The 26014-nt window shown below is 61.7% G+C and overlaps 1 protein-coding gene across 3 annotated transcripts in view; it reads right to left on the bottom strand.

Moving 5' to 3' along the window:
* The window catches only part of IFFO2 (intermediate filament family orphan 2), a 38336-nt gene extending 16491 nt beyond the window's left edge, over positions 1–21845 (bottom strand). For 2 of the 3 annotated variants that reach the window (XM_055138731.1, XM_055138732.1), the window contains exon 1: positions 21137–21845. In XM_055138731.1, the coding sequence (XP_054994706.1) occupies positions 21137–21762 (626 nt within the window). In that variant the 5' untranslated portion in view covers positions 21763–21845. The remainder of the gene's footprint in view (positions 1–21136) is intronic. The other variant, XM_004603671.2, reaches the window with a different exon arrangement.
* Positions 21846–26014: the final 4169 nt, after the last annotated feature.

Raw genomic sequence — 26014 nt, 5'->3', positions numbered from 1 at the left:
CTAAACCTCTTGTGACCCACCACTCCACGGCCCCAGCCCTGCTTGCAATATCCAGGCCGCTTGGTTCTAGAGCCCCCCACGCCCCGGGGGGCCGGAAGCAGGGGCAGGCAGGGGCAGCGAGGGCACTTCCCTCGCCGGCCGGCCGGGGCGTCCCGACAATGAGCGGGAGAGGAAATGACTCCTCCGAACAATCTGGGGTCTTGGCTCCATCTTAGCTGAATGCAGGAGCGTGGGGGCGGGAGCTGGTGGGGGTGGGAGCCGGTGGGGGTGGGGGCGGGGCAGCATCCAGCCACATGTGGTCAACCCTCATTCCTAAGGCACCACTGCTGGACCACGTGACGGACGAGAAGACTCCGGGGGCTGGTCGCTGGGGGAGGGGCGGCAGCAGCAAGGTCAGCCCTCACCCCCCCCCACACACTGAGCCACACACAGCCCCCTCCCCATGAGACACGGGCGGGGAGGGGGGACAGGCTGAAGTCAGTGGCAGGGGCTGACTCACAGCTGTTTTCACTTCCTGTGCTGAGTGCAGGGGGAGGGGCTGCAGCTTCAGGGGAGGGGGGAGGACAACTAGCAGGACAACTACGCACTGGGGAACTCCGGGTGGGGAGTGGGGGGCACCCTGGGGGCTCCTGAGCAGCCGGCACCCAAGCTGGGCTCCTGCGTGGACAAGCGCGGGCTCTCTGGGGCCAGTTTCCGCATCCGTGAGGTGGGTGGTGCCCCACCCCGGGGAGCCCGCACAGGCAGCGGGAGGCAGCGAGGCCCTGCAGAGGCTTTCCTACACCGGCATGGGGGCGGGGGCCTCGGGGATCCTGAGGCTGCACGGAGGAAGGGGCAGGGACTCCCGTGACGGTGAGGGGCAGCAGACTCCGAATTGCTGCTGCCGAGCCATCAGGGGGCTCTGACGACCGTCACGGAGGGGCCGGAGCAGGAGCACGGCATGCGTGGGCAACCCAGGTCCCACCCCCGGCCCCCCATGTGGCCCTCTAAGCCCCGGGGAGTGACCCTGAGTGACCCCTCTGCAGCCAGGAGGGACCTGAGCAAGACCTGAGCACCAAGACCTGAGCACCGCTGGGTGTGGCCCCCCACCTCCAAAACAAACCCATCACTGAGCCGCCTTCGTCCTTCCACAACACCCCCAGGACCACACCGAGCAACGCACAGGAGCAAAAGTGGGCGCGGGGGACTGGGGCGGGACAGCAGGGGCAGAGCCCCCCGTTTCCTGCCCTGGCTGGCCTTCCTGCTGCCCAGTAGGTAGGGCCGGCCCTCATGGGCACAGCCTTGCCCACCCTCGCTCTGCGCCCCTGCCTCGTGCCCCCTCCCCCCCACCCCGCTCCCTTCCCCCCTGCGCCTCGGTCCCGGGGAGGCCTTCCCCTCTCAGTGCCCACCGCGGCCCGGCTGCCCAGCGCTGCTCCGCTGCTGGTGGGAGGAAACACAAATTAAATGCCAACTGATTGTCTCCACGGAGAAGGTATTAATTTAATGTGAACACTTAACCAGGGCAGCCGATTCCATTACAGGGCGGGCAGTAATGGCCTAGGCGGGCAGCTGGTGAGGAGCTGGGATGAGAACCCTCGTATCGAATGTACACCCCACCCACCCAGCGTGCCGCCGCCTTCACACACACACACACACACACACACACACACTCATGCACGCACATAGGCAAACATGACACAAGCATGCATGCTCACATGCCAGACACACACATGTGCACATACACACCCTCACATAGGCACACATGTGCATGCACAACACAAGCACACACTCACATGTGCAGATGCACACATGCACACAGACACAAGTACACAGACACACACGTAGGCACAACAATCCACAGGTGCGTGCATGCAGATCCACAAGTACCATGCACACACACACACACACACTCACACAGAGATTGTGTTTAACCAGAATGGCAGTGCCCTCTAAGTTGGCAGACAGGCCAACTCGGAGCACTGGGAAGGGTGACACAGGAAGGCAACGGGGAGGGGTGGTCCTGGCAGGGAGGCGGGGGCCCCAAGGACCCCCGGAGGTCCCTCTCTGCTGGGGCCTGGTCCTGCGGCCCACAGCAGCGCCTCGGGCTGTCCCTCTCGTGTGGCTGTGGCCATGCTCTGTGCAGACCCTGCATGTCGCCCTCCCTTGGCGCCCAGGAGTGGGGACGGCTTCAGAGACTTCTGCTGCGTCAGAGTGACCCGGGCTCTGTCCTCACCAGCGGACGCCAGCAGCAGGCGCTGGTCCCCTGTTCCACGACCATCCCCGAGGGCTCCCAGGAGCCCCAGGCCACCGAATCCCAGGGGGCATCCCGCCACCAAGGGGCTGAGAAGCACCCTCACTGCCAGCCCAGAGGATCAGTGCCACCCGCCAGAGCCACATCCCTCCCCGGAGCCAAGGGGCAGCAGGCCTCACCTCTGATGGACTGGCCAGCTGACCAGGGGGAGAGTGTGTGTGTGTGCTGGTGTCGGTGTGTCTATCTGTGTGAGTGTATGTGCCTATATCTGTGTGTGTCTGTGTATCTGTGTGCCACTGCAGGCCACCCCAAGCAATGCTGCCTCCTCCAGGGAGCCCACCATGCCTTCCAGTGGAGGAGGCTCACGCCTTCCCAGTGGCATCCGGGGGGTGGCTGATGTTCACTCCTCTGCCTCTGTCGTCAGACTCGAGAAGGGGGAGGCTGGTGCTTGGGCCAACAGACTGGCATGTGCCCCCACCACCGCCCTGTGACACAGTCCCACATCGGAGAGGGCCACAGGGCTCAGGGCAAGGAACTGAGCAGCACCTCCCAGTGCCCCACCACGCTCCTACTGCACCCCCCTTTCATTTCAAGATCCAGGGCAGGGAAAGGCCTCTGCATTCCAGAAGCTTCTCCAAGCTGAGGCTGCCTGGCCACCAGCCCTGCCCCCTGCCTCCCCCCCGACCTCCGACTTCTTAGCAGGCTTTGGGGGGATGCTCCCCGGAGCACTGCCAGGAGAGATCCCTGAGCACAGAGCCAGGACTAAACCCGAGCACTGCCAGGTGTGGCTCCCCCCAAATACGACAACCACAGAGTGGGGGCCGGTGGAAGCAGCAGCGTTAGGGGGCCGGGCCGCCCGCAGGCCCCGCTCACAGCCCTCTGTCGACGGACACCCGACTCAGCCACGGGCCTCGCCGCTGAGTGGACAGGCCCGGGACCCGTGGATGATGTGTGGCCCCCACACCCATGCCCACCATCAGAGCCCAGAGGGCCAGTCCTGCCCTGGGCCCCTGCGTGTGCGGGGTCACAGTTCCCGAGGCCCTGAGCCACTGGCTTCCTGTCATCACTCCTCTGCGCAGCGGGTGCCCAGGGGCCACGTGCTGGGGGCGGCTGCCACAGTGCCAGGCCCGAGCTGGCTGGGTCCCTCCAGGAAGGGCTCTGGGCCCTGGGCGGGGGGGAGGCGAGCGGCGCCCCCTGGTCAGCCTCTCTGCCGGACACCTCCATGGCCCCCTCCCTCTGCACTACTGGGAAGGCTCCTGCATCAGCCCTCTCTCCTGACCTGAGGCCAGTGTCAGGCCGCAACACATACCCTCTCCCTTTCCAGGAAGTCCTCCTTGATTCCCTGCCCGGGGAATTCTTGCTTCTCCTATTCTTGCTACTCCCTGATTGGTTCTTGCTAGATCAGACCCAGTCTGGCTCCCAGTGGCGAGTCCAGAGTCCAGCACGGAGCCCGGCACACAGCAGCACCCACTAAAGGTTTGCCACACGAAGGACTGTTATGTCCAGGCCTTCCCCCTGCAGCCCACCTGCAGTCAGGCCCCTGGTGCCGGGCCACGGACAGCAGCCCCCTGCCTGCCCCTCTGGCCAGCCTCAGTTTCCCCCAAACAAGGCCTGAGCAGCTCTGCTCCTCTCTGCTAAGGGTCCTGTCCCTCCCTCGGTGCCCGGGCAGATGAAGGGACCCTCCGAGCCCCAGGCGGCCAGAGACACCCCCACTCCGGTGCTGGCTGGGCCTCAGCCTCCCGGGTTCCAGTCACGTTCAAGTCCAGAGACCAGCTGGAAGGGCCTGGGGGCCCAGGCCAGGGCGCAGGAGGGCCCGGGTGGGGTCTCGGCCCGGGAGCTGAGGGCCCCGCCCAGGGCTGTTTACGGGCGAGGGAGACAGCAGCTCCGGGTCTATTTTGGAAGCTAATGTGCACCTTGGGCACTCGGTTGTTTATTCTATGACTCTGCCCGCCCTGCAGGTAGACGCAAGGCTGTGAGTGCGTGAGTTCTGTGTGTGTGTGTATAAGAGAAAGAGTGCATGTGTGTGTGAGTGCATGTGTGTGTCTATGAGAGTGTGCACAGATTGGTGTGTGTGTCTGTGTGTGGCTATGAGTGTGTGTGTGTGTGTGAGTATATCTTAGCAAAACCTCATCTCCCCATTTGTGTGTGTGTCGCTGTGTTTGAGTGTATGTATGCCTCAGAAAAACCGCATCTCCCTGTGTGTGTGTGTGTGTGTGTGGCTGTGAGTTTGTGTGTGTGTAGCTATGTACGTGAGTATGTCTTAGCAAAATCTCATCTCCCCATTTGTGTGTCTCTGTGTATTTGAATGTATGTATATCTCAGCAAAACCTCTTCTGCCCATTGTGTATGTATATGTGTGTGTGTAAACAAAATCTCCTCTCCGCGTCAAAGCCACATCCCCAGTGGTGTGTGGGCCCCTGCCTTCCCTCGCTCCGCACCCACAGCACCACACTCCAGCACCACACACGGGCAGCAGCGACACACCCGCCTCCCTCTCCGGGAGCTGAGGGAGACGGGCCCCGCCAGAACGTGCAAATACAAACGGGCACCCTGTTTTGTGGGGACAAACGGTCACAGTGGCCGGGCTCCCCTGAGGCCAGCACAGAGGTCCAGGCCAGCTCAGAGACCGCTCAGTGGCCAGTGGTGCATGCTTTGCACACACTGGGACTAAACTTGAACCCCAGCATCACACTGCACCGCCAACCACTGCCAGGGACGGCCCTGACACCACGTGAGCTCTGCCAGGGGTGGTCAGGTGGTCCCAGCACTGACAAGCCGAGGGGACCCGCATCCCCGATCCTGAGGGTCGAAGGAGCATCCCCCAGGGGACTGCCCCCTGCTTCCACAAAGATGCCCAGGACACTCGCCAATGACCAGCCGGGCACACGGAGGGGCCTGGAGCCCAGAGCCTGGCGCTTCCGGGACACGGGGACAGGGAATTCCTGAGACGGGCAGGGGGGCGGGACCCGGAGCCCTTCCGTCCCATGCGGGGCTTGTGCAACACGGGAGGGGCGGCGGCGGGAGCTGACAGACACCCAGCACCCTGGTCGCCCTGACTGGCAGGATGGCTCCGTCGCCCCTGGTGGCCCGCCAAGAAGGATTAGTGACTGAACACGGCTCCAGGGGACGCCGCATCCGGCAGGACCTGCTTCCTGCCAGCCGCACCCCGACAGACACCTCAATGGGGACCACCCAGTGCACACGCAGATGCCGCGCCCGGATGGGACCCCCTCTCGGGGGAGACAGGCCAGGGCCAGGGGAAGGGGGCTGGGGCACAGGTGCCGCCTGCTGGGCGCAGGTTGGATCCCACCTGTGGGAGTGGCCCTGATAGAAGGAAAAACTAGAGAACCAAGGGCACCCAGGAGGGAGGGGAGAGGCCCTGAAGCAGCCCTCCGGGTCTTCTGGTGGGTGCAGTCCCTGGCGGGCCCCACGAGCACCTTTGGCCTGCTGCTCGTCCACGTCTCGGCTCTGCTGCTGGACACCATGACGCTTGGGCCAGGCGCGACGCTCCTGCCACCCTTCCAGGCCAGTGCTGCCTTATTCCCGCTTCTCAGAGGAGCAGGAGCCTGACGCGGGGCCAGGGAGGCACCTGGGCTGGGTCCTGGGATGCAGCTCCAGAGGGCCTGGCCCTGCTCCCTCCCGGGGTGAGGGGATGGAGGGGCAGGGCAGCCGCTGGGACCGAGCCCCCCCTCGCTGACCCCCTGCTCCTTGCTGTTCCCTGGGAGCCCCTGGCAGGAGGAAGGTGCTCAGGGATCATGCAACTCCATCCCCTGCACCCCAAGAGACCTCACCTCTGAACGACAAGAGCGACGCACTAAGACCCCCACCCGGGCTGCCAGGCTGGGCCCCACCCCGGGGTAGTCCGGGTCCCCGGCCTCCAGGGTCTCAGAGGATCACGGAGCCTTCAGGCGGCAGTCAGCCCCCAGCGGTGCCCCCCGGAGCTCTGCAAGGCCCTCCAGCCAAAGCCCTGGCACCCTCCCTCACGCCCCCTACCCCGCCCCCCTGCCGTGCAGCTCAAGCCCAGGGGGCGGGGGTCTTCCCCAGAAGGGTCTCTGGCTATGGAAGGCCAGGCCGGAGCTCAGCCTGGGGCTGTCACTTATTAATGTCAAAGATTAATTTAATCTTTGGCCACGGACAAGGTGGAGACCACTGATCGGCGACCGTGATTTTGCTCATCTTGGGAGCCGGCCCCACTCTCAGCGGCTGGGGGGCTGATCCGGGCCCCCGCCGGAGATGAGCCATTCTTCCTTCAGCGGCTCTGTTCTCGGGGTTCTCCCCGCCCCGTACCCCCACGCCGCGAGTCCCCGAGTGCCTGGCACACCGGGGGTCCTCACGGCACCAACCCCACGAACGGGCTTGTGGGCGGAGGAGGAGAGAGCAGGGCCAGGGCGGGGGGGCTCCCTCACTCGCCGTGTGGTCCCTCCAGCACCCCTCTAGATGCTCCTCTGCACCAGAAATTCAGGCTCTTCCCTGCCCCCAGCCCCCGTGCAGCTGGCCCTGCGGGCGGTGGGGGGAGACTCTCAACCTGCCCGGCTCCCCAGGCGCGGGCAGCTGCCGGGCCCGCCCATCCCGGCAGGCCCACAAAGGCCGAGGAGGGCCCTCCTCCTGGTGACTCTGCCTTGGGACAGATGGAACCCCCGTGTGGCATCTGTCAGGCCAGATGGCCGGCGTGGCCCGAGGGTCCGGGACACCCCGCTGTGCCCGTCCCAACAGGCGGAGCCACTTAACCCCTTCCGACCCCAGCGCCAGGCAGGAGCGACCCCTTGGCCATGTGGCCACTCACTGTCGGACACTCAGGCCTCCTGTCCTCCAACCCTGGGTGCGAGGGGCCTTCTGGGGGTCAAATGGGAATCCTCAAGGCTGAGGGGTGAGAGGGAAGTCAGGAGTGGGGCGGGGGGGCGTGCTCTTGTGTGGTTCTGAGGGCAGCCCCGGGCCGCTGGGCATCGGCAGAGCCGGGGGTCAGGCAAGGGAAGGCATGGACTCAGAACTTTTGCTTCTGGGACATGCATCGGGCCAAGGGGACTAGGTACTGCCTGGGGAGGGTCAGTCCCTCCCTGCGTGCACAGGCCCTCCTGGGGCAGTAAGACTTGGCGTGGCGTGTTCAGACTTCTGAGCCATGAGGCCAAAGGGGAGAGTGACCTGTGCGTCTAGGACAGCCGCGTGCCCAGGGCAGAGGCCACAGACGGGATGTGTGATGACCGCCCCCTGGACCCACACAGGCGTGGGGACCTCCAGCATCCTAGCTCTACGGGAACAGCCTTCCTGGCTGCAGCTCACCACCCCCCCCCCACCCCCCCGGGGCCCTGGAAACAACCAAGGGAAGAATGAAAAGGTCAACGGAGGGTCAACTGGGGTCACTGTTCTCCCTTTTCCTTTCTCGATGTTACTTCCCCCACCCAGTGAGGCACCACTGGGCCCACCCAGTGCTCAGGAGGTCACATGATGCCAGGCCAGGCCTGAGCTCCAGCCCTCGGAGCTGTCTCCCTGGTCAAGGGGTCGTTTCTAAATGGAAAGCGGAGACGGTCCCCAGCGTCCCCGTGCGGTGGTCCCTTACACCTGCCCGCACAGCCTTTGGGGAGCCCGCCCCGACCTTGGGCCCGGCGGGGTCTCTACTTGCTATCCAACCGCACACACGGACACAGGGGACAGTGACACACTGCCAGCTGTGCCCGCCTCTGCGTCCTGAGAGGGGACAGGGAGCTCCAGGTCCCAGGCTGGAGAGACTCCACAGCGGGGAGGGCGCTTGCCGTGGACACGGCTGACCCAGGTTCAATCCCCAGCAGCCCCTGTGGTCCCCCAGACCTGCCAGGAGTGAGTGACCCCTGAGTGCAGAGCCGGAGTCAGCCTTGCGCGCCACAGGGTGTGGCCTCGAAACCAGAGGATGAAACCAGGTCCCAGGTCCCCCAGCCATGCCTCGGCGCTCTGAGTGCCCCCCTGCGCACGCGGGTGGGAGGGGAGCCCTGATGGGCAGCACCAGGTGGGGCCCCTCGTGCCTCAGAGGCCACTCCCAGGCCTGCACTGCCCCGGCCTCACCCTGACCCTCCTCACACGTCCTGCTGCCTGCCCAGACTCGGTTTCCTCGTTGGTGCTGGATGGCAGAACTTCCTGCAGGGGCCCTGGGCATGCTCGGAGACAGGGGCTCTGGGGTCATGAGCCCTGAGCACTGCCGTAGAAGGAGACGTGAGCTCGGCCCCGCTCTGCAGGACTGGCCGTCCCTGCCACCTCGCCCCCAACCTGCAGGGACGATGTGTCTGGACAGAGCCAAAGTGACAAAGCTGCTTTGTCTCTGATGAAACCCTAGCCCGGCCGTCCTGACGTCAACCCTGGGAAAACAAAGCCAGGGCAGCCCTGCCGAGGACGTCGCCAGCTCACAGGCTAGAGCCCAGGAACTCACAAGGCCCACGCCTCACCCACGGGCCAGCACGGACCGGACATGCGTGCTGAACCTCACACGTGTGGCCGCACAGCAGCACCCTGGGAGGAACGGCTACAGTTCCTCCCGGCCAGCCTTGAACCCCTTCCCGTGGGATTCGGGCCCAGGGCTGGGGCACGTGGCCCTTTTCTGGGCCTGGGAGAGGGAGCCCACGTGTGGTCCGGCGGGACCCCCGAACAGTCTCCCAGCCCCCTAGGGGTCGGGGATCCCGAGTAGCAGCAGGAACAGGCTCAGGGAGGCCTCCCCCTGCCCCAGAACCAAGAGCAGAAGGCCGGTGCCCCAAGCGACACGGACACAACCCTGAATGCCAGGCCCTGACCTCCGGTGCCCCACGTGGACAAGCTGCTGGGTGAGGAGAGGGGACCCTGCAGGGGTCAGGCCGCAGTGCAGAGGGAAGCTCGCACCGTGGTGGGGGTGGGGGCTGGAGGCAGGACTCGGGGGACACGAGCCCAGGGGCTGGCAACCCCAGCATGAGCCAAGCTCCAAGGCGCTGAGCCCCCCTCAGCTCCTCCTGCGAGCGAAGGCTGCCTGGGGCTTCACGCACACGCACCCCACCAAGGTCCATGCTGCGTCCCGGAGGCCCAGGGACCTCTGGGAATCCCCTGATGCTGCCCCAGCACCGCCACCCGGGCCCATCAGAACCGCTGAGCTGGCTGACAGAGTACCGCCCGGAGTGACCCCCGGGACCCCCCCCCGCCCGGAAGCCCAGGTGCACTGAAGGGCCCAGGTGTGCCCAGGTGGGGAGGAAGGCCCAGGCAGGCCAGAGGGGGCAGCAGCCGCCCAGCCTCACCCTTGCAGAGCCTGCCGATGGCTGAGTCCCCCACCGCGATGCCAAGACCCCGGGGGCCGGCGGACACTCCTGGACACTCCCACACTCCCAGGGGCTCCCTGAGCCCCAGCAGCAAAATGATCCCCACACTGGGGCCTGGATTAAGGCGGAAGGAGGGGGAGCAGCCCAGCCTCTGCCTCAGATAGTGGCAGGGGTGAGGGGGGACGGAGAGCAGGGCAGGAGGGAGCGGAGTGCAAAATGGAACAGAGAGAGGCGTGGGGCCCTGCCAGCCAGAGGCCAGGGCTGGACAGAAAGGGGATGAGGAGGCAGCAGGTAAGCCAGCCTGGCATTGGGGGGGGGGGTGCAGCCTGGAGGCCAGGGGGGCACCTCACTGCCGGCCTTCACATGTCTCGCTGGAGCACCCTTCCCCCCTTCTCTTCCACTCTAACTTGTCCTTCAGAGCACAGTTCAAGGGATGTCTGCTCCAGGAAGCCTTCCTTGACTGGCCCTACGTGCCTTTCGGAATCCCCCGATTTGGAGCCCTGCAGGGTCCAAAGGGGAGCTCCGAGGCTCTGTCTCTGGAACTGTGGTCTGACTCTGCAATTAGCTACCCTGTCACTATCCTGGCCCCAGTCTCCCTTCACTCCCCCCACTCCTGCCCGCCCCAGCCCCCTGCCAATGGCCTTCTGCCCAAGACCGTGGCAGGAACACGGGTAAAGAAAGGGGGCGTCGACGTGTCCCGGGAGGCTGCACGGACTGTGTCCGGAGAGGAGTCGGTCTGCCGGGGAATTTCACAAGGTCCACTTAGACCAGCGGCCCGTCCCCGCCCCCCCAAGACAGCCGAGAGAGGGCAGAGAGCCAAGAACCAGCTTAAATAACCCAAGTCATAAAAACGGCCACTTAGGAGAGCGGAAAAGCAGTGTCTCCACCGTGGGGGCGTCACTCCATCAAAGCTGCAGAGGGGCTCGGGGCGGCCCATCCCCAAGTCTGAGCACAGACGGAGGAGCGTGTTGAAGGAGCATCTCGAAGACAGCCCGGAGACAGCCCTGGCCCGGGAGGAGGCCCTGCCGCAAACGCCAGGCCAAGCCAGGAGCCTCGGCCACACTGAGCCGCCACGCACGTAGGGGAAATGTCATCTGCCCGTTCAGCAGGGCTGAGACTCAGCCTGCAGCCCCCTCCTGTCCTAGCTCTCGCGCGCACACACACACACACACACACACACACACACACACACACACACACACACACACACACACACACACACACACACACACACACACACACACACACACACACGCTCTCTGTTCCAAGTTGTCTAATGTCACAGGTTTCTTTCCCACACCCCACCCGGGAGAGGTGCAGATTCAAGGGCAGGGGGCAGGGGGGCCCCCAACATTCCACAGAGCTTCCGAGAAGCAGAGCAGGATGGGGGGCTGCACAGGAAGTCAGAGAAACAACAATGCATGCGGGGCGGAGGGGGGTTTCCGGGTTTCCTAATCACCCCGTCCCCAAGGGCACCAGGCCTCCCCCTTCTCTACAGCGTTCTCACAGACGTCACGGCCTCCTGCGACCCCCTGGACAGGGCCCGTCTGCTCCCCCATCCCACAGAAATCCCGCTCGGGGCGGGCACAGGGTGCGTCCAGGACTTGCCCGTTCCTAAGTTGGATGGCTGACCCATGAAGGCACCCAGAGCCCCCCTGCCGTGTCTCTGCCGCTCCCCTCCATGTCTCTGCAGCTCCCTTTCAGCATCTCGACACGGGCAAAACCATCTGAAATGGGCAGATGAGGTTCCCCCCTGACCGGAACACCATCGTATGAGCAGTGAGAATTCTGCGTCCGTAGGCTGCTGTGGATGAAGCCTGCCGGAGCGGAGATGCTGTCTCTGGGTCAAACAAGTGAGTGGGGACGTGTGCACAGGCCCTGTACAAGCAGGTTCTTGCCGTCTAGACCCGGTCCCGTCTGTCTGTGTCCCTCTGAGCCTGTTCCACCCTGGGGGCCAGCACAGGACCAGGCGTGGGGTGGGAGCAGCCAGAGCCCTGGCTTTCAGGCCGGGCACCCCCACAGTCTCCCACCCGCAACAAGAGGCACAGCCGGCCTCCTCCGTCCCTCGCACACCGGCCAAGGCCCCGGCACCGAACACCAGCTGCAAGCAGGCCAGAGCCCAGAGCCCGCTGGGCACCAGCTGCTTGACCCCGGGGCCCTGCCCTGGAGAGCCCTGGGGACTGTCACTCCCAGCCCTGAGGCCGGCTGCTTTCCCCCCCTGGGCCTGGCTTTCCTCCTGCAGTCACCCCAAGTTTAACTCTCATCCCTCCGAAAGTGCCGCCCAAGTAATGACAGGTGTGCCCGGCTCCCCATCGCTTCCCTGGCCAGGTGTGCCAGTCTGCAGGCGCCACCCGCCCCCTGTGGCTCATCAGGAACGCCCCCCACCCGGGGCTGGGCCCCCATTAGGATCGTGTCTGCCTGTGACTCACGGCTGCTCGGGATCCGCCTCCTGGCCCACTGCCCCCGTGGCAATACTGGGACAGGGACGGCAGAGACCCCCCCACCACCACCACCTCGCCTGCCTCATGTCTGCCCCCATGTCCCCCCAGGGTGGGCCTGTCCAGGCTTGGACGTGGGGTCTGGGGACACGGGACAGGGTCAACAGGTGCCTCGACCTTTGTCCTCAGGGTAAAGCGACAACCCTCTCAGTACAGCAGGAGGGTCTCATCACGCCCCACCTCCTGGGGCTCCTTCGTTACATTATCCCGGGGCTTAGCATCAAAAGCAGCAGCTACGTCACTGCAACTTATTTATTTTTGGTTCAGGGGCCACATCCAGCGGTTCTCGGGGACCACTCCTGGCTCTGTGCTCAGGGACCATTCCCAGTGGGGCTCTGGGAGACTGTATGGGGTGCCAGGGATCAAACCTGGGCCTACCGCATGCCAGGCAAATGCCCTATCTGCTACACTATCGCGCTGCGTTTTGTTTTGTTTTGTTTTGTTTTTTTGCGGGTGGAGGGGGTGGGGTCATAGCCAGTGATGATGCTCAGAGGTTACTCCTGGCTCTGCACGCAGGAATTAGTGGTGCTGGGGGACCATATGGAATGCCGGGGACAGAACCTGGGTGGGCCGCGTGCAAGACCAACTCCCCCCCCCACTGTCCTATCACTCTGGCCCCTGCAATTTATCTTTAAACCCTTTTCCCAAGATGTCTCTATACGCCATTCTTTTTGTTGACGTTGGACAACCAACCACCCTGGGACACAGAACTCATAAGGACACCTCACCCCCGCCTCACCGAGCAACACACTGAGATGCAGCAGACTGACTGGCCCACGTGGCACCCAGGCCACGGCCATACATACAGTCAGAGCAGAACCGTCTTCCCAGGGCCCCGGGCACGCCTTCTTCTTCCCCTTCCAAGAGCCACGGCGGGCTAGCCAGGACGACAGCCAGGACTTCGCCAGACGGGACGGCCCCATGCTCACTCGGGGGCTTGGCCAGCCACACCTCCCAAAGCACTCAGAGGAAGTGCCAGGCCGGCTGTGGGGTGGCACTCTACCCTCTGTGTACCAGGAACCAGAGATAGCAGGCACTTCCTGCCCAGCAGCCATGCCCCGGCACCCACGGAGGTGGGTGGGCACTGCCCCCTCTCGCCCCCCTCGGCCCAGCTCCCTCTGAGCCACCTGGACGCCAGTGATTCCCTGAGGTGGCCCGTGCCCAGGTACTGGCCACGGAGGTGAAGGTGCAGACTACTGCCCCCACCCCCTGCTTCCTCCCGGCCCTCCACTTCCGCCCTAGCACTAAGTGGGTGATGCTCGGCCCTCTGGGCACCCACACTTCCGCCCCGGGAAACCCTGCTGTGTAGCTCTTGGAAGGCTGCCACGCCATGAGACCACTTAGGCCTCCCGCCCCCGGGGCCCAGGATGAAGAAACAGAGGCACACACAGAGATAAGCGCACAGGACGGGACCAAGCACTCTGGGGATTTTGTTTGGTTTTGGGGTGGATGCGTTTCGCTGTTTGTTGTTTTTGCAGCGCCAGGCACTAAACCCAGGGCCTCACCCCTGCTCTACCTCTGCTCCCCTTGGGTCCTCGGACCCTCACTCAGCTTTTAACTCCTGCCCCGGGGAACCACGCGATGGGTTCCTTCGACCCTCTGGGTCGGAGCCTGCGTCACCCTCTCTCCCGCCGTGGTGAATCCCTGGATACAGGGAAATCCTGGGCATCTGTGCCTGGTATCTGCCACCCTCCAGAGCATCTGCAGGAGGAAGCCAGACCTGAAGCTGACCCCAGCACAGTCCGCAGGGCTTTGTGACTCAGGGTGTGGGGTGCTGGGGCAGCGGAGACAGCTCAGGCAGGCCCGAGGGAAGAGAATCAGAGTGCACATCCGAATCCTGAACCCTGCCCACACCTCCCCTCACCCCGACCCCCAAAGCCTTCCTTTCCGCCATCCATGATCTGGGCAGTAAACAAGATGCCGCCACCGCGGCCGGCAGCTTTGCCGCCCCGATGCCAGCTCCGCGGAGCTGGGCCTCCAGACGCAAGTCCAGAGTCCTGTCTCGCTGACACTCGCAAGGCGGAAATCGATTCCCCTGGAAGTCGACCCATCTCCTTGTGACCATGACCATGGGCAGGCGTGTTCAGATTCTGGGTCTAACCTTCTGCGTCCTTCAAAATGCTGGCAGGCACGCAGGCGGCAGGGAGCGGGGGGTGGAGGGCGTGGATGGCAGGAGTGCCTGGAGTGTGCACATGGCGTGTGCGTGCCTGGGACAAGCTGGGGGGCGCCCCCCCCCCCCGGGGGTGGCTGGGGGCCTGGATCTGGTAGCCAAGGCAAAAGCCCCGCCCCGCATTCCTGAGAGAAGGAATCTTCAGCGTCAGCTGTCCGTCTGCTTCCTTTCTTTTCTGGGACCTCCTTCCCCTCCCTCCAGCTAGAGGCTTGGAAATCCCTACCAATTTGTCCTCAAAGAGAACGCCAGCCAGCCGGGCCAAGAGAGCTCAGAACACGGAGGGGCTGGCGGTGGGGGGAGGGGGATTCTTTTAAAGGAAGTTGGGAGAAGGAGGGGAGCCGAGATTTCCGGAGGCACAAATCAAGCCCTGAAAGTAGGAAGAACACCCCACTCAGATGCTGGACAAAGAAGGGGCCTGTGTTCCCTCCGCCCAACGGCCCCGCTGGCGCCTTCCCTGGGATGGAGTGTGGCTGTGCGTCTGGTCACGGATGGGCAGGGACGTCGGGCCCTGGGAGGAGAAACCCTTAAACAGACCGGGGTTCCAGGGTCACTCAAAGGCTGCAGCACAGGGCCCACATGGGGGAGCCCCGGGTTCAGTCCCCAGCACCACATGGGAACAACCCAAAAACAGGCTGAACAGGGGAAACGGATTTCGCAGGGCAGGGGAGGCAGAGGCAGGGGTGTCTCTGGCACCCACCAGCCCAAGTGCCTTAACCCGGGAGCTCCCGTACCCTCTCCCCACTCCTGGGGGAGCCACACTACTCGCCTTCCCAGAAAAACCATGGCTCAGGCAGCTCAGGGGGCCAAGCCACTTCCACGAGTCACAGAGTGAGTAACGAGCCAATCATCCATCTTTCCACTTTCAGAGGCATCCCACACACACACAGACACACACAGACACACAGAGAAAGACACACAGACACACACAGAGACACACAGACACACAAACATACACAGACACACAGACATAAACACAGACGCACAGAGAGACACACACAGACAGACACACACAGATACACAGATACATATAGAGAGATACATACACAGACACACACAGACACAGAGAGACACACACTGACACACCACAGACACACACACACACACCAGAAATAAAGAATCCCAACCACAGCAGCCTCAGAAATAATGGAAGTGTCCACAGAAGTGACAGGGAAAGGAGCTTTCGGGAGTGTCTTCTGGGGTTGGGGAGCTCGGGGGGCCAGCACACACCTGCCCAAGGCCTCCAGGCCCTCCAGCTGGCGCCTCCCGCTCCCTGACACGGACAGCCCTGACCCTTCCGGCCTCACCGTCAGAAATAGCCATGACAAAAGTCCCTCCTGTCCCACAAAGTGGCTTTTTGAAAACACTTATAAGCTGACTCGCACTCTGGCAGCTGGGACAGATGACAGGGCCCTTCGCTCGGGGCCATCGGGAAAGCAAAGAAGGGCTTCCCGGCTGGGCACGTGAGTCAGCCCCCTCGGGGCCTCAGTTTCCCCAGATCAAAGAGGAAAGAATCCTCTGAGTCAGCAATTTCTCTCCCTGCCCCCACCCACCCCGCACAAACAGCAGAACCATGTTCTCCAACTGGACCCTACTCAGACCACCAAGCCAGGGCACGGGGCTGTGGAAGCCGGCACGGGAGGAGAGGGGGGACACCAGCGCTCAGCCCCTCGTGTCCCGGGAGCCACCCCCAAGCGCCCTGAGAGCCAGAGGTGAGAGCCACTGGGATCCCTGGGATCACTGCCGGTTCTCAAAGGAAGCCCCCACCTCCCCTGGCGGCAGGGGAACCAACCAAGACCTCCAGGCGGACTTAACCCGGGGTGCAGACACGGGGCCAGCTGCGGGGCAGGAGCTGACCTGTGGGGGGGTTCAGAGCACACTGGCCCGGGCAGGAGAAGGGCAGAGGCAGAAAGGGCAGCCCTGGTGGGGGCCAGAGAGACAGCACAGCGGGGAAGGGACTTGCCTTGCACGCAGCCAACCCGATTCCCCGGTTCGATTCCTGGCATCCCATAGGGTCCCCGGGGCCTGTGAGGCAGAGCCAGGAGTAACCCCTGAGCACTGGCAGGTGTGACCCAACAACACACACACACACACACACACACACACACACACACACAGAGCAGAAGTGATACAGGCTCCTTCCAGGCACACACCTGAGATGCAGAGCAAGCAGAAAAGGGTCACCTAAAGGAACCCCCAGTAAGGCTCAGAGAGGGAAGTAACCAGCTTGAGGTCACACAGCCCCAAGCGGCAGAGCCAAGCCCAGCTTTCAGGCAGCTGTGAGAACTCTTCTCTTGCCTATAAAGTTCAGACAGAGCCTGTAGGACTCCCCCCCCGGGAAAAGCCCCCCAGTCTGCACACGCAGAACAGGATATTTTGGTGATTCTGGGTGGTGGCAGGGCAGGGCAGTTTGTTTTGGTTTCCAAATCAACGCTTGACAACCTGACAGTTTCGGTGACCACACTTCCCTCCCTCGAGCTCGAGCACCCAGAGCGGGTTGGCCCCAGCAGGCGCGCCCCGGGCAGCGGTTCTGGCTCGGGCTGGATTCCCCGAGCCCGGCCCCGGACCACGGATGGTGCATGAGACGTGGCAGACGGGTGCTTTCTTGACTGAAATGTGGCTGACTGCTGGCCCCGGGCAGGTGAACGGACAGAGAATAAGAGCAACCCGCGGGGCCCGAGAGATGGCAGTCCAGGGGCTCAGGTGCCTGTGGGTGCTCGCCTTGCATGTGGCCAGACCCGGTTTGAGTCTGACGCCTCATGTGGATCCCCCAAGCACTGCCAGAAGTTCAGAGCCGGGAGTAAACCCTGAGCACAGCTGGGTGTGGCCCCAAACTAAGATACCCAGAGGTCTACCCAACCATCAGGCCACTGTTCCATAGTACACGGGAAACACAGGTGGAAACACGGACAAACACGAGAGCAGCGAGACACGAAAGACTAGCCAGTGCATGATTCCTTATATACGGAATGATGGGAAAAGGCAAATCGATAGAAACAAAGGGATCTGGGATGGGGTGGGAATGGGATTGACGGCAAATGGGCATGAGAGCTATTTTGGGGGTGATGCAAGTATTCTAAAACTGGGAGGTGGTGACAAATGCACAACTCTGGATTTGCTAAAACCTCTGCGCTGTACACTTCCAAGGGGAGGATCTGTAATGTGCAAATTATACCTCAGAAAGAATAAGGGGGGTTGGGGGGGACAGAGCAATAGTACAGCAGGTAGGGCACTTGCCTTGCACAGGTTGAACTGGGTTTGATCCCCAGCATGACATGTGAATCCCAGGAGTGATCCCTGATACAGAGCCAGGACTAAACCCTGAGCATCACCAGGTGTGGCACCTACAGCCCCCCAAAAAAACCCAAAAAGAGTAACGTGGGGGAGTAGTATAGCTATATATCCAAACCACAGAGCCACAGAGTCTGAAAACACGAGCTCCACAGTACGACAACTAAAGTGTAAAATGTGCACAGCTCTCTAATAAAATTCACTTTTAAAAATAAATGAAAGATTTTATAGCAGCACTAGCACAGGAGGTAGCACCTGCCTGGAGCAGGCCACAGATCATGGAGGCAGAACCAAAAAAAAGCCCCAGACGGGCCACAGCAAGCTGGCTTGCCCTCTGGAGGGGGTTGCATGGTGTGTGTGTGTGTCTCTGTGTGTGTGTGTGTCTGTGTGTCTGTGTGTGGCGGTGTGTGTATGTAGTAGGGGACTCCTCCAGACTCTACACCCCAGGCTGCCCTCTGGGGGTGCATATGTATGTGTGTGTATGTGTATTTGTGTGTGTGTAAGTGTGCCTATGTGTGTGTATGTATATGAGTGTGCATGTGTGTGTATATAAGTGTGCATGTATATGTGTATGTGTGTGTACGTGTACATGTGTGAGTGTGCATGTGTGCATGTGTATATGAGAGTGCATATATGTATGTTGAGCGTGCATGTGTGTGCATGTGTGTGTATATGTGTCTGTGTGTATGAGTGGAGGGGGGGCGGGCTCCTCCAGACTCCAAGCTCCTTCACATACCAGAGGACACTCGGGTCTGAGAGAAGCTGCCTGATGAGGCCGTCGGGGTGGGCCTTAACCCTCCAGGACTGCCGTAACCCTTTTCAGAGCAGGTTCTTTCCCCCGCAGCCCGGGGCTGAAGGAGGGCCTGAAACCTCAGTGCTCAGTAAGTTCCCAGGTCTCCCACTCTGGGCGCGGTGACTTCCCGCTGGGAGGGATGAGCAGAAGGCTGGTACACAGCCGCCAGGGCGGGGAAGACCCTCGGAAATCCTCTAGCCATGCCGGTTTCTTTGTTTTGTTTGTAGCTGACATAGTTGTTTATCCCCAGAGATGCTGCGAGGAAGTCGAAGTCCAGAAACACATGAAAACAGAATGTGACGTGTGTAAATTTACTTTGGAGGGTCCCAGAGGCGTCGCATACACTAATTTCAACCCAGGAGGCTAAGGAGGAGATTGTGATCCCTTAACACTCAGGACTGGAACGATTTGGTTTAATTCTCCAGTTTGGTTTCATTCTACCTCCAGCTGTGGCGACAGGGCCCCGAGAGAGCCTGGCCTCGCACCCATGGGGAGGGACACGTGGGGACTCCTTGAACTTGGAGTAGTCTGCCAATCTCGGAACTCACCCGGCTCGTACTTGAGGCCAACTACCGGTGAGGGGGTGTGAAGGCAGAGAGCCAGGCCATGAAGTTAGCATTACTGAGCATGATGTTAACACTAAAAAGTTAATGGGAGCAAGTACTTAACAGATTTATTGGACTCATTTATGTTTAGCTTTTGGGTCACACCTGGTGATGCTCAAGGGTTATATTCCTGGCTCTGTGCTCAGGGATCACTCTCGAGCATGGGAGGGGAGGTGCTCCAGGGACCATATGGGATGTCGGGGATTGGACCAGCATTGGCTGCGTGCAAAGCATGTAGTACTATCTCCCCAGTGCCACAAGCATTTTATTAGGACCGTGTTAACATGTCAGCATTGTGGAAGCCTGGGGCTCTGACAAGCACCTCTCCCTTCACAGGGCAAACAGACCGAGGAAGGGAAGCTACTTGCTTCAGTAGAAATCTAGCCCTGCGTCACTCACTCTCAGAAAGGACATACCTGCCCAATTCCCCTCCAACACGAAGGAGAGGGGGTGGGGAGGGTGGGAAGGGTGATGCCACCGCCACCTGTCTCAGCAGGGCGGCCCGTTCCGGACCAGCGGCAGGAGCTGACATCACCCCCTACGCCCTGGGTGCCACTGAAGAGAGCATTGCTCAATGCCAACCTGTCTCCCTCTAAGACTGGGCACGGTTTTCCCATCTCCTTAGCAGCCAGGTCCAGAAGCACACACACATTAAAACAAACACGGCACAAGCCTGGCGCATGACGGCACCCGTGACAGCCCTGCGGGTTTCGCCATGGAGAGCTCGGGCCTGTTTCTGTGCCACCCCACCCTGAAGAGGCTGTCTGCCGCCAAGGGGCAGCGAGGTGCCCGTGGGAGGCCACCCTCCTGTCCCGAGAGCCAGCCAGCCCGGTCCTGCATGAGAGGGAGAGGTGACATGCGGGCATCTGCTTCCGCTGGCTTGACCCCACACGCGCCCATCTTTATATTTCTTTATGTTTGGGGGCTGTACCCGATGGTACTCGGGGCTTTCTCCTGGCTCTGCGCTCAGGAATCACCCCTGGCGGTGCTCACGAGACCATACGGTGTGCTGGGCATCAAACTTGGGTCCACCGTGTGCAAAGCAAACATCCTACCTCCAGAACTATCACTCTGGCCCCCACGCGGGCGATCACCTTTAGTAAGACAGTCCACACCTGAGACCTTCCCCAGGCTTCCCCACTCCATCCACTCTCCCCTTGTGGGGGGCGGGGACGCGGTGGATTTTCTTTTACCCCAACAGGCATCTGAGCATTACGCCAACCTCTCTGGCGGATGATGGTGCTAACGTCCGAATCCTGCCCAGGGAGCAGCTCGCCCAGGGGTGGAAAAGAAAGGAGATGACCCTTGCCCCACACTCTGGTGGACCTTGGTGATCAGGAGTGGACTCAAGGAGTGGAAACCACCTCCTCCTCAGCCCATCCTCCACTCTCTAGCTCCCAAGGCAGAGCGGACCCTGCTCCCACCCGGACCCCTCCCCTCTTATGGGAAAGCCAGCAGATAATGTGAGCCAGGCTGCAGGCAGGAAGAAGCCCTGTGAATTCCCCTGCTGGGGGATCTGGACCGGCCACAGTGGGCAGTCCTGTCCACTCCGCCTCCAGACAGTGGTCTGGATCCACTCGCCATCCAATCTGTCAGACCAAGGCCCTGTGGGCACTCAGGGATGAGTCTGTGGGAGCCCCACAACCCTCGGCTGCTGAGGAGGATGGGAAGAAGAGGGGGAAAGAGCAGAGATCTTCCAACGCGTGGCCCAGTCTGGTGCATTTCTGTTACCCGGCCCGTCCAGCTGGACCTTACAACTGGAGCGACGAGGCAGGCCCTGGTCCCAACAAGCTGGGCCACATCTACCCATCTGTAAACACAGGGTCTCATTTCATTCCATGAACAGAAAAAGGGAGAGGGGGAGGGGACTGGCGGTGAGTCCTGTTCTTCGCCCCAAGGAGGGACACCTAGGCAGAGATACGTAAGTGGACATTCTGGCCTCACCGGCTATTAGCCAAGCCACCTTAGGCTAATAACTGCACCTCTTTTCTTTCACTGGGCCGACAATTTCCTCCTCTACAAAAATGGAGTTAAGAAAGTCTTCCGCAGCATGGCCCTGGGGGATAAAACGCGAGCACCTCAAGCACCTGACGGCGATTATGTCACCCAGAAAACAATGGGCTTGGTTGGGTGACAGCCCTGCGCTGTCCCTCCTCGTTCCCGGACCAACCGAGCCAGCCCAGTCGGGGCAGGCGCGTGCGGGGCGCGCCGCGCTCTCCGCCTGCTGCAGCCCACCTGCTCGGGGCCGGCCCGGGTCCCACCCGCGAGCGCGCGCGCGCGCGTACGCGCATCCCGGCGCGGCCGCACTCACCTCCGCTTGTACTCGTCGCGCTCGCGCTTCACCTTGGCCAGCACGTTGTACAGCGCGCGGATCTCGGGCGTGATGGTATCGATCTGCACCCCCACACCGTCGGGGTGCACCCACGACACGCCGGGGCCCTGCACCGTCTCCACGCCGCCGCCGCCCGTGCGCCGCACCTGCGTGTAGCTCCAGATGGTGCCGGGCAGCCGGCCGTAGTGCGGCGGCTGCGGGCCGCCCGGGGCCGCGGCGTTGGCGTTGGCGCCGGGCAGCGGGGGGCCGCCGCGGGCGGCGGGGGGCCGCAGCAGCTCGGGCCCCGTCTGCACGGCCTGCTCGCGGGAGAAGGTCTTGTAGCGCAGCCGGCGCTCGCGCTCGCTCTGCTGCTGCTCCAGCTGCTTCTCCAGCAGCCGGTTGCGCCGCTCCAGCTCGTGCACCTTGGCCAGGAAGCAGCGGAAGCGCACGTTGAGCCCCTTCAGGAGGTGGATGTTGGAGCCCAGGTCGTCCCGCAGCGCCGCCGTCACGGGCGACGGCCCCGGCCCGGCCCCGCCGCCGGGGCCCCCTCCGGGGCCGCCCCCGCCGCCGGCCGGCGGGCAGCCGAAGGCCAGGGCCATCTCCCCGAAGAGCAGCGAGTTGACCATGCGCCGGCTGCGCGGCTCGGGGCCGCGGGCGCGCGGCTCCAGGTGCGGCTCCAGCTCGGGGCACGGCTCCCGGCGCGGCCGGGCCAGGGCGGGCGCGGGCTCCAGCGCGGCCGCGGGGAGGAGCGCGGCCGGAGGCGGCCGGTCACCGTGCCGGGCGGGCGGACGGCGCGGACGGCGGGCGCGGACGGCGGGCGCGGGGGCAGCCGGACCCCCGCTCGCTGCGGCCGGGCGAGGAGGACGGTCGGCGCGCGGGGAGGCAGGAAGGAGGCCGCCGGGGAGCGAGGGGCGCTCGCGCTGTCAGGGACGCTGTGGACGCGCCGCGGCAGCCGCGCGCCGAGGACTCTCGCTGGCCACTGCCCCTCTGCGGCGGGCCCCGCCCACTGCAGGCAGCGGCCCCGCCCCGGCCCGCCCCGCCGCCCGCGCCCGCTGCGGCCCGGCCCGGCCCGGCCCGCCCACTCCCGCTTCCGCCGCCCGCCGGGCGCCGCAGCCCCGGCCCCGCCCCGCCCGCCCGGCCGGACCACGCCCTCCCCCACGCCGGCCCCGCAGCCCGGTCCGGCCGCCCCCGCCGGCCCGTCCCGGTGCTCGGCCCGCAGAGGCGCGCCGGGCTCGCGCTCGGCTCCGCAGGGCCGGCCCGGCCTCTTAAAGGCGCCGGCAGCCGCCGCGTCCTCCTCCCGGGCATCCCTGCCCCCGCGTCCTCCGCCGAGGAGGCTCTGCGCTCGCGGTGCCCCCCCACCGCACGCCCCCGGCCCGCATGTCGGGACACCTCGCCCTGGCAGTGGCCCTAGCGTCGAAGGGGCATCCTCCGCCCACCCCCAACTCCCGCCGGCCGGCCGTGGCCCAGATCGACCTTCCCAGGTTAAGGCTGTCCCCAGCCACCTCCTTCGCGGGGCTGGGTGGGGGCACAGCTGATCCTGCTGGTTCCCGGGCCCACGGACACCCGTGGGGGGTTGGGGGGAGGCAAACTGAGCGGAAAGACGTTCGTGAATGGTCTGCCGCGGCCGACCGCCCTAGCAAATGACCACTGCCCACCACCAGGCGCAGCCGCTCGGCAGCTGCTGCGGGTCCATTTCCTCTAGCTGCTTAGGGGGCAGCTTGGGAGCCGAGCCAGCCCTGGAGGGCGGAGCCAGACGGGGGCTCATTCATTCCCAGGTTGGTTCATTCATTCACATGTTCTCTTATTGACCATTGAAAAAAAAAAAAAAAAAGAAAAAAACACCCAAGTTCTGTTTTTCTGGCGTCGTCAGCGGAACCCCTCTGCAAACTTCTACTGTCTTTAAAATAGTAATAACAGCTCCCATTACACAGGGCTTTGTGTGTGTTACATGCCATGCTCATTGTCCCCATTTTACAGAAGTCACCGTGTCCTAAGAAGCGTTCAGACACCCGCGGTCCTCCTGGTCTTCCAAGACTGCTGACCTCTTGCTCATTTCCCCATGTCAAGTGACCGCCCCACTTTTGAACCCCAATGGCTTGCGGTGTGTGTGTGTGTTTAACAAGATCCCGGCATGTTCCAGATTCTTGTGCCAGCACTTTTTGAATAGCAATTTAATTTTTGTCTTGTCATTAACCGCTGGGTTTGTTTTGCCTACTTGTATGTAAGCTTGAGGGCAGGTGCCCAGTCTTGCAAGGACAAAGACTTGGTGTGCTCAGAAACAAAAGTGATCTAAAGAAGACCTGGGCTTGCTCTGGGGCGAGGCAGGGCTGTGATGTCAGTCTGCAGGTTTTGATCCACAAGCTCAGCCCCTCCGCAGGTTTCTGTCCCTCAACCCCAGCGCCCTGCTCCTTGCTCCCTGTCCAAATAGGCTCACAACCCGCTCGGCCCGAACTCAGCCCATCATGGAGCCTTACTCAGTGGAATGCCCCTCACTGCTCTTTCCTCTGTTCTTGCTTTGCTTGGTGATTTTCTTGTTTCTCTATCAAAAAGAATCCAACCCCCATTGCCTTAAAACAAGAGTTCATGGGGCTGGAGCGATAGCACAGCGGGTAGGGCATTTGCCTTGCACGTGCCCAACCCGGGTTCGATTCCTAGCATCCTATATGATCCCCCGAGCACCGCCGCCAGGAATGGTTCCTGAGTGAAGAGCCAGGAGTAACCCCTGAGCATTGCCAGGTGTGACCCAAAAAGCAAAAAAAAAAAAAAAGGCTGGAGCAATAACACAGTGGGTAGGGCGTTTGCCTTGTGCTCGGCTGACCCGGGTTCTATTCCCAGCATCCCATATGGTCTCCTGAGCACTGCCAGGAGTAATTCCTGAGTGCAGAGCCAGGACCCCTGTGCATCGCTGGGTGTGACCCCCCCAAAAAAAGCAAAAACAAACAAACAAACAAAAAACAACACAAGAATTCACAGACAACTCCCCATCCCTTCGCCCACACCACCACACCACACACACACACACACACACACACACACACCACCAAAAGATCTGGATATTGATTTTCTGAGGCATTCATCATGTTAGGATAGGCAAAAATTATAACTCCCCCCCACACACACTAATCTTTAAATGGTATTTAACCTTTCCTAGATTATGAATCAAACAGCAAGTAGAAGTCCCTGTGATCGGTAATAGAAATCACAGATGTTTTCATAGCATGCTTAAGTTGCCAGCACTATCTCAAATTATTGTCTGAGCTACCACAACCCTGGAATCAAGGCCAGAATATATTCTCCCCCGAGTCTTATGTATCTAGTGTATTCATAAAGAAGCACCCGTGGATAGGCAACTAGATCAGAAAAAAATTTTAATAGTTTTATCATTGTATTTTGGACTGGAATGATAGCACAGCGAGTAGGGCATTTGCCTTGCATGAGACCAACCTGGGTTTGATTTCTCTGTCTGTCTTGGAGAGCCCAGCAAGCTACCGAGAGTATCCTGTCTGCAAGGCAGAACCTGGCATGCTATCCGTGGCGTATTCGATAAGCCAAAAACAGTAACAACAAGTCTCACAATGGAGACGTTACTGTGCACGCTCAAGCAAATTGATGAATAATGGGATGACAGTGATACAGTACTATCGTTGTATTTTAGGAAAATTGTTCCCATTGGAACCCAAGCACAGGTTTCAAAAACTATTCTGAGAAGGCTTGACCAGGTGCCAGAGTGAATCATGGAGTAGAAGGGGTTAAGGGGCTAGATCTGGGGTGTGGCCCCTTGCAGACTTTTCCAGGAAGGATCTGTCCTGTCTTAGGGTTGGGGTGTGACTCTCCTGGGGAGGGGGCCCACCCAGCCCTGTCCTGGGCACTGGAGAGATTCTGTCAGCACCTTCATCCACCTGCCCTGTTGCTGGGGAAACAACCTTGAAAAGGCAAGACCCTAAGCTCCCAAGGGACACTCTTGGAGAAAGTCGACTAAAAAGCCAATTCAGAGAGAAGGGGCCGTACAGAGAAGGGGGTTCTGACCTGGGGATGACAGAAGGCGGATCTAAAGATTTTTTTAGCAGGCCATAGAATCAAAGACAAATGAAACATCTGGAAGATAGGTCTGGGGCCACAGAACAGTAAAAGTGAGGTGCTGTGTCTCACTATATAGGTTTAATGAGGGGGGGACCTTCCCAGTAGGAAGGGTCAACCCTCCTTTTGCTCCTGACCAGGGAATTTCCCTGAATGGGAGGTTTTCACTGTTAAAACCCAGAGAGTCCCTGGCGAATTGGAATGAATTGGTCACCCTATACCTTCCTCAGAACTGAGTTTCTAAAGCCAGAAATCCTGGCCCTTGGGGTGAGCTAGCCGGAGCTCAGAGTGCAGCACTGGGTGAATGAATGAAACACTTTCCTTTCCCTCACAGCACTCCCCCGTCAGGTGCCCTTGTGACTCTCGCCCCGCCAGCTTTCGGGCCTCATGCCCACTCACTCACAGCCCCGGCCGGCACTGGGATGCTTCTCCTGGGCTGTCATCCCCATGCCTGCCCCGTGCCAGCCTTCACCCTCCCTACACTTGATAGATAGACCCTGATGTCACCAGGTCAGGGACCTTGAACCACGTCTAGGGCACCACTGACACCCCATATGCTGGCCTGACACACAATAGGCGCTCTACAGAGATGAGTGCAGGTAAATGAACAGAACAAGAGAGAAAGTTCCCACTCGGTCAATGTGTTAGGTTTTCTGACTTTCCTCAACTATATATCTATATCTATATCTATATCTATATCTATATCTATATCTATGCTTTTTGGATCACACCTGGCAATGCTCAGGGTTACTCCTGGCTCTGTGCTCAGGAATTACTCCTGGCAGTGTTCGGGGGACCATA

The sequence above is a fragment of the Sorex araneus genome, chromosome 5, assembly GCF_027595985.1.
Source record: "Sorex araneus isolate mSorAra2 chromosome 5, mSorAra2.pri, whole genome shotgun sequence".
Classification (NCBI taxonomy): Eukaryota; Metazoa; Chordata; class Mammalia; order Eulipotyphla; family Soricidae; genus Sorex; species Sorex araneus.
This window is presented reverse-complemented; position numbering and strand designations above follow the sequence as displayed.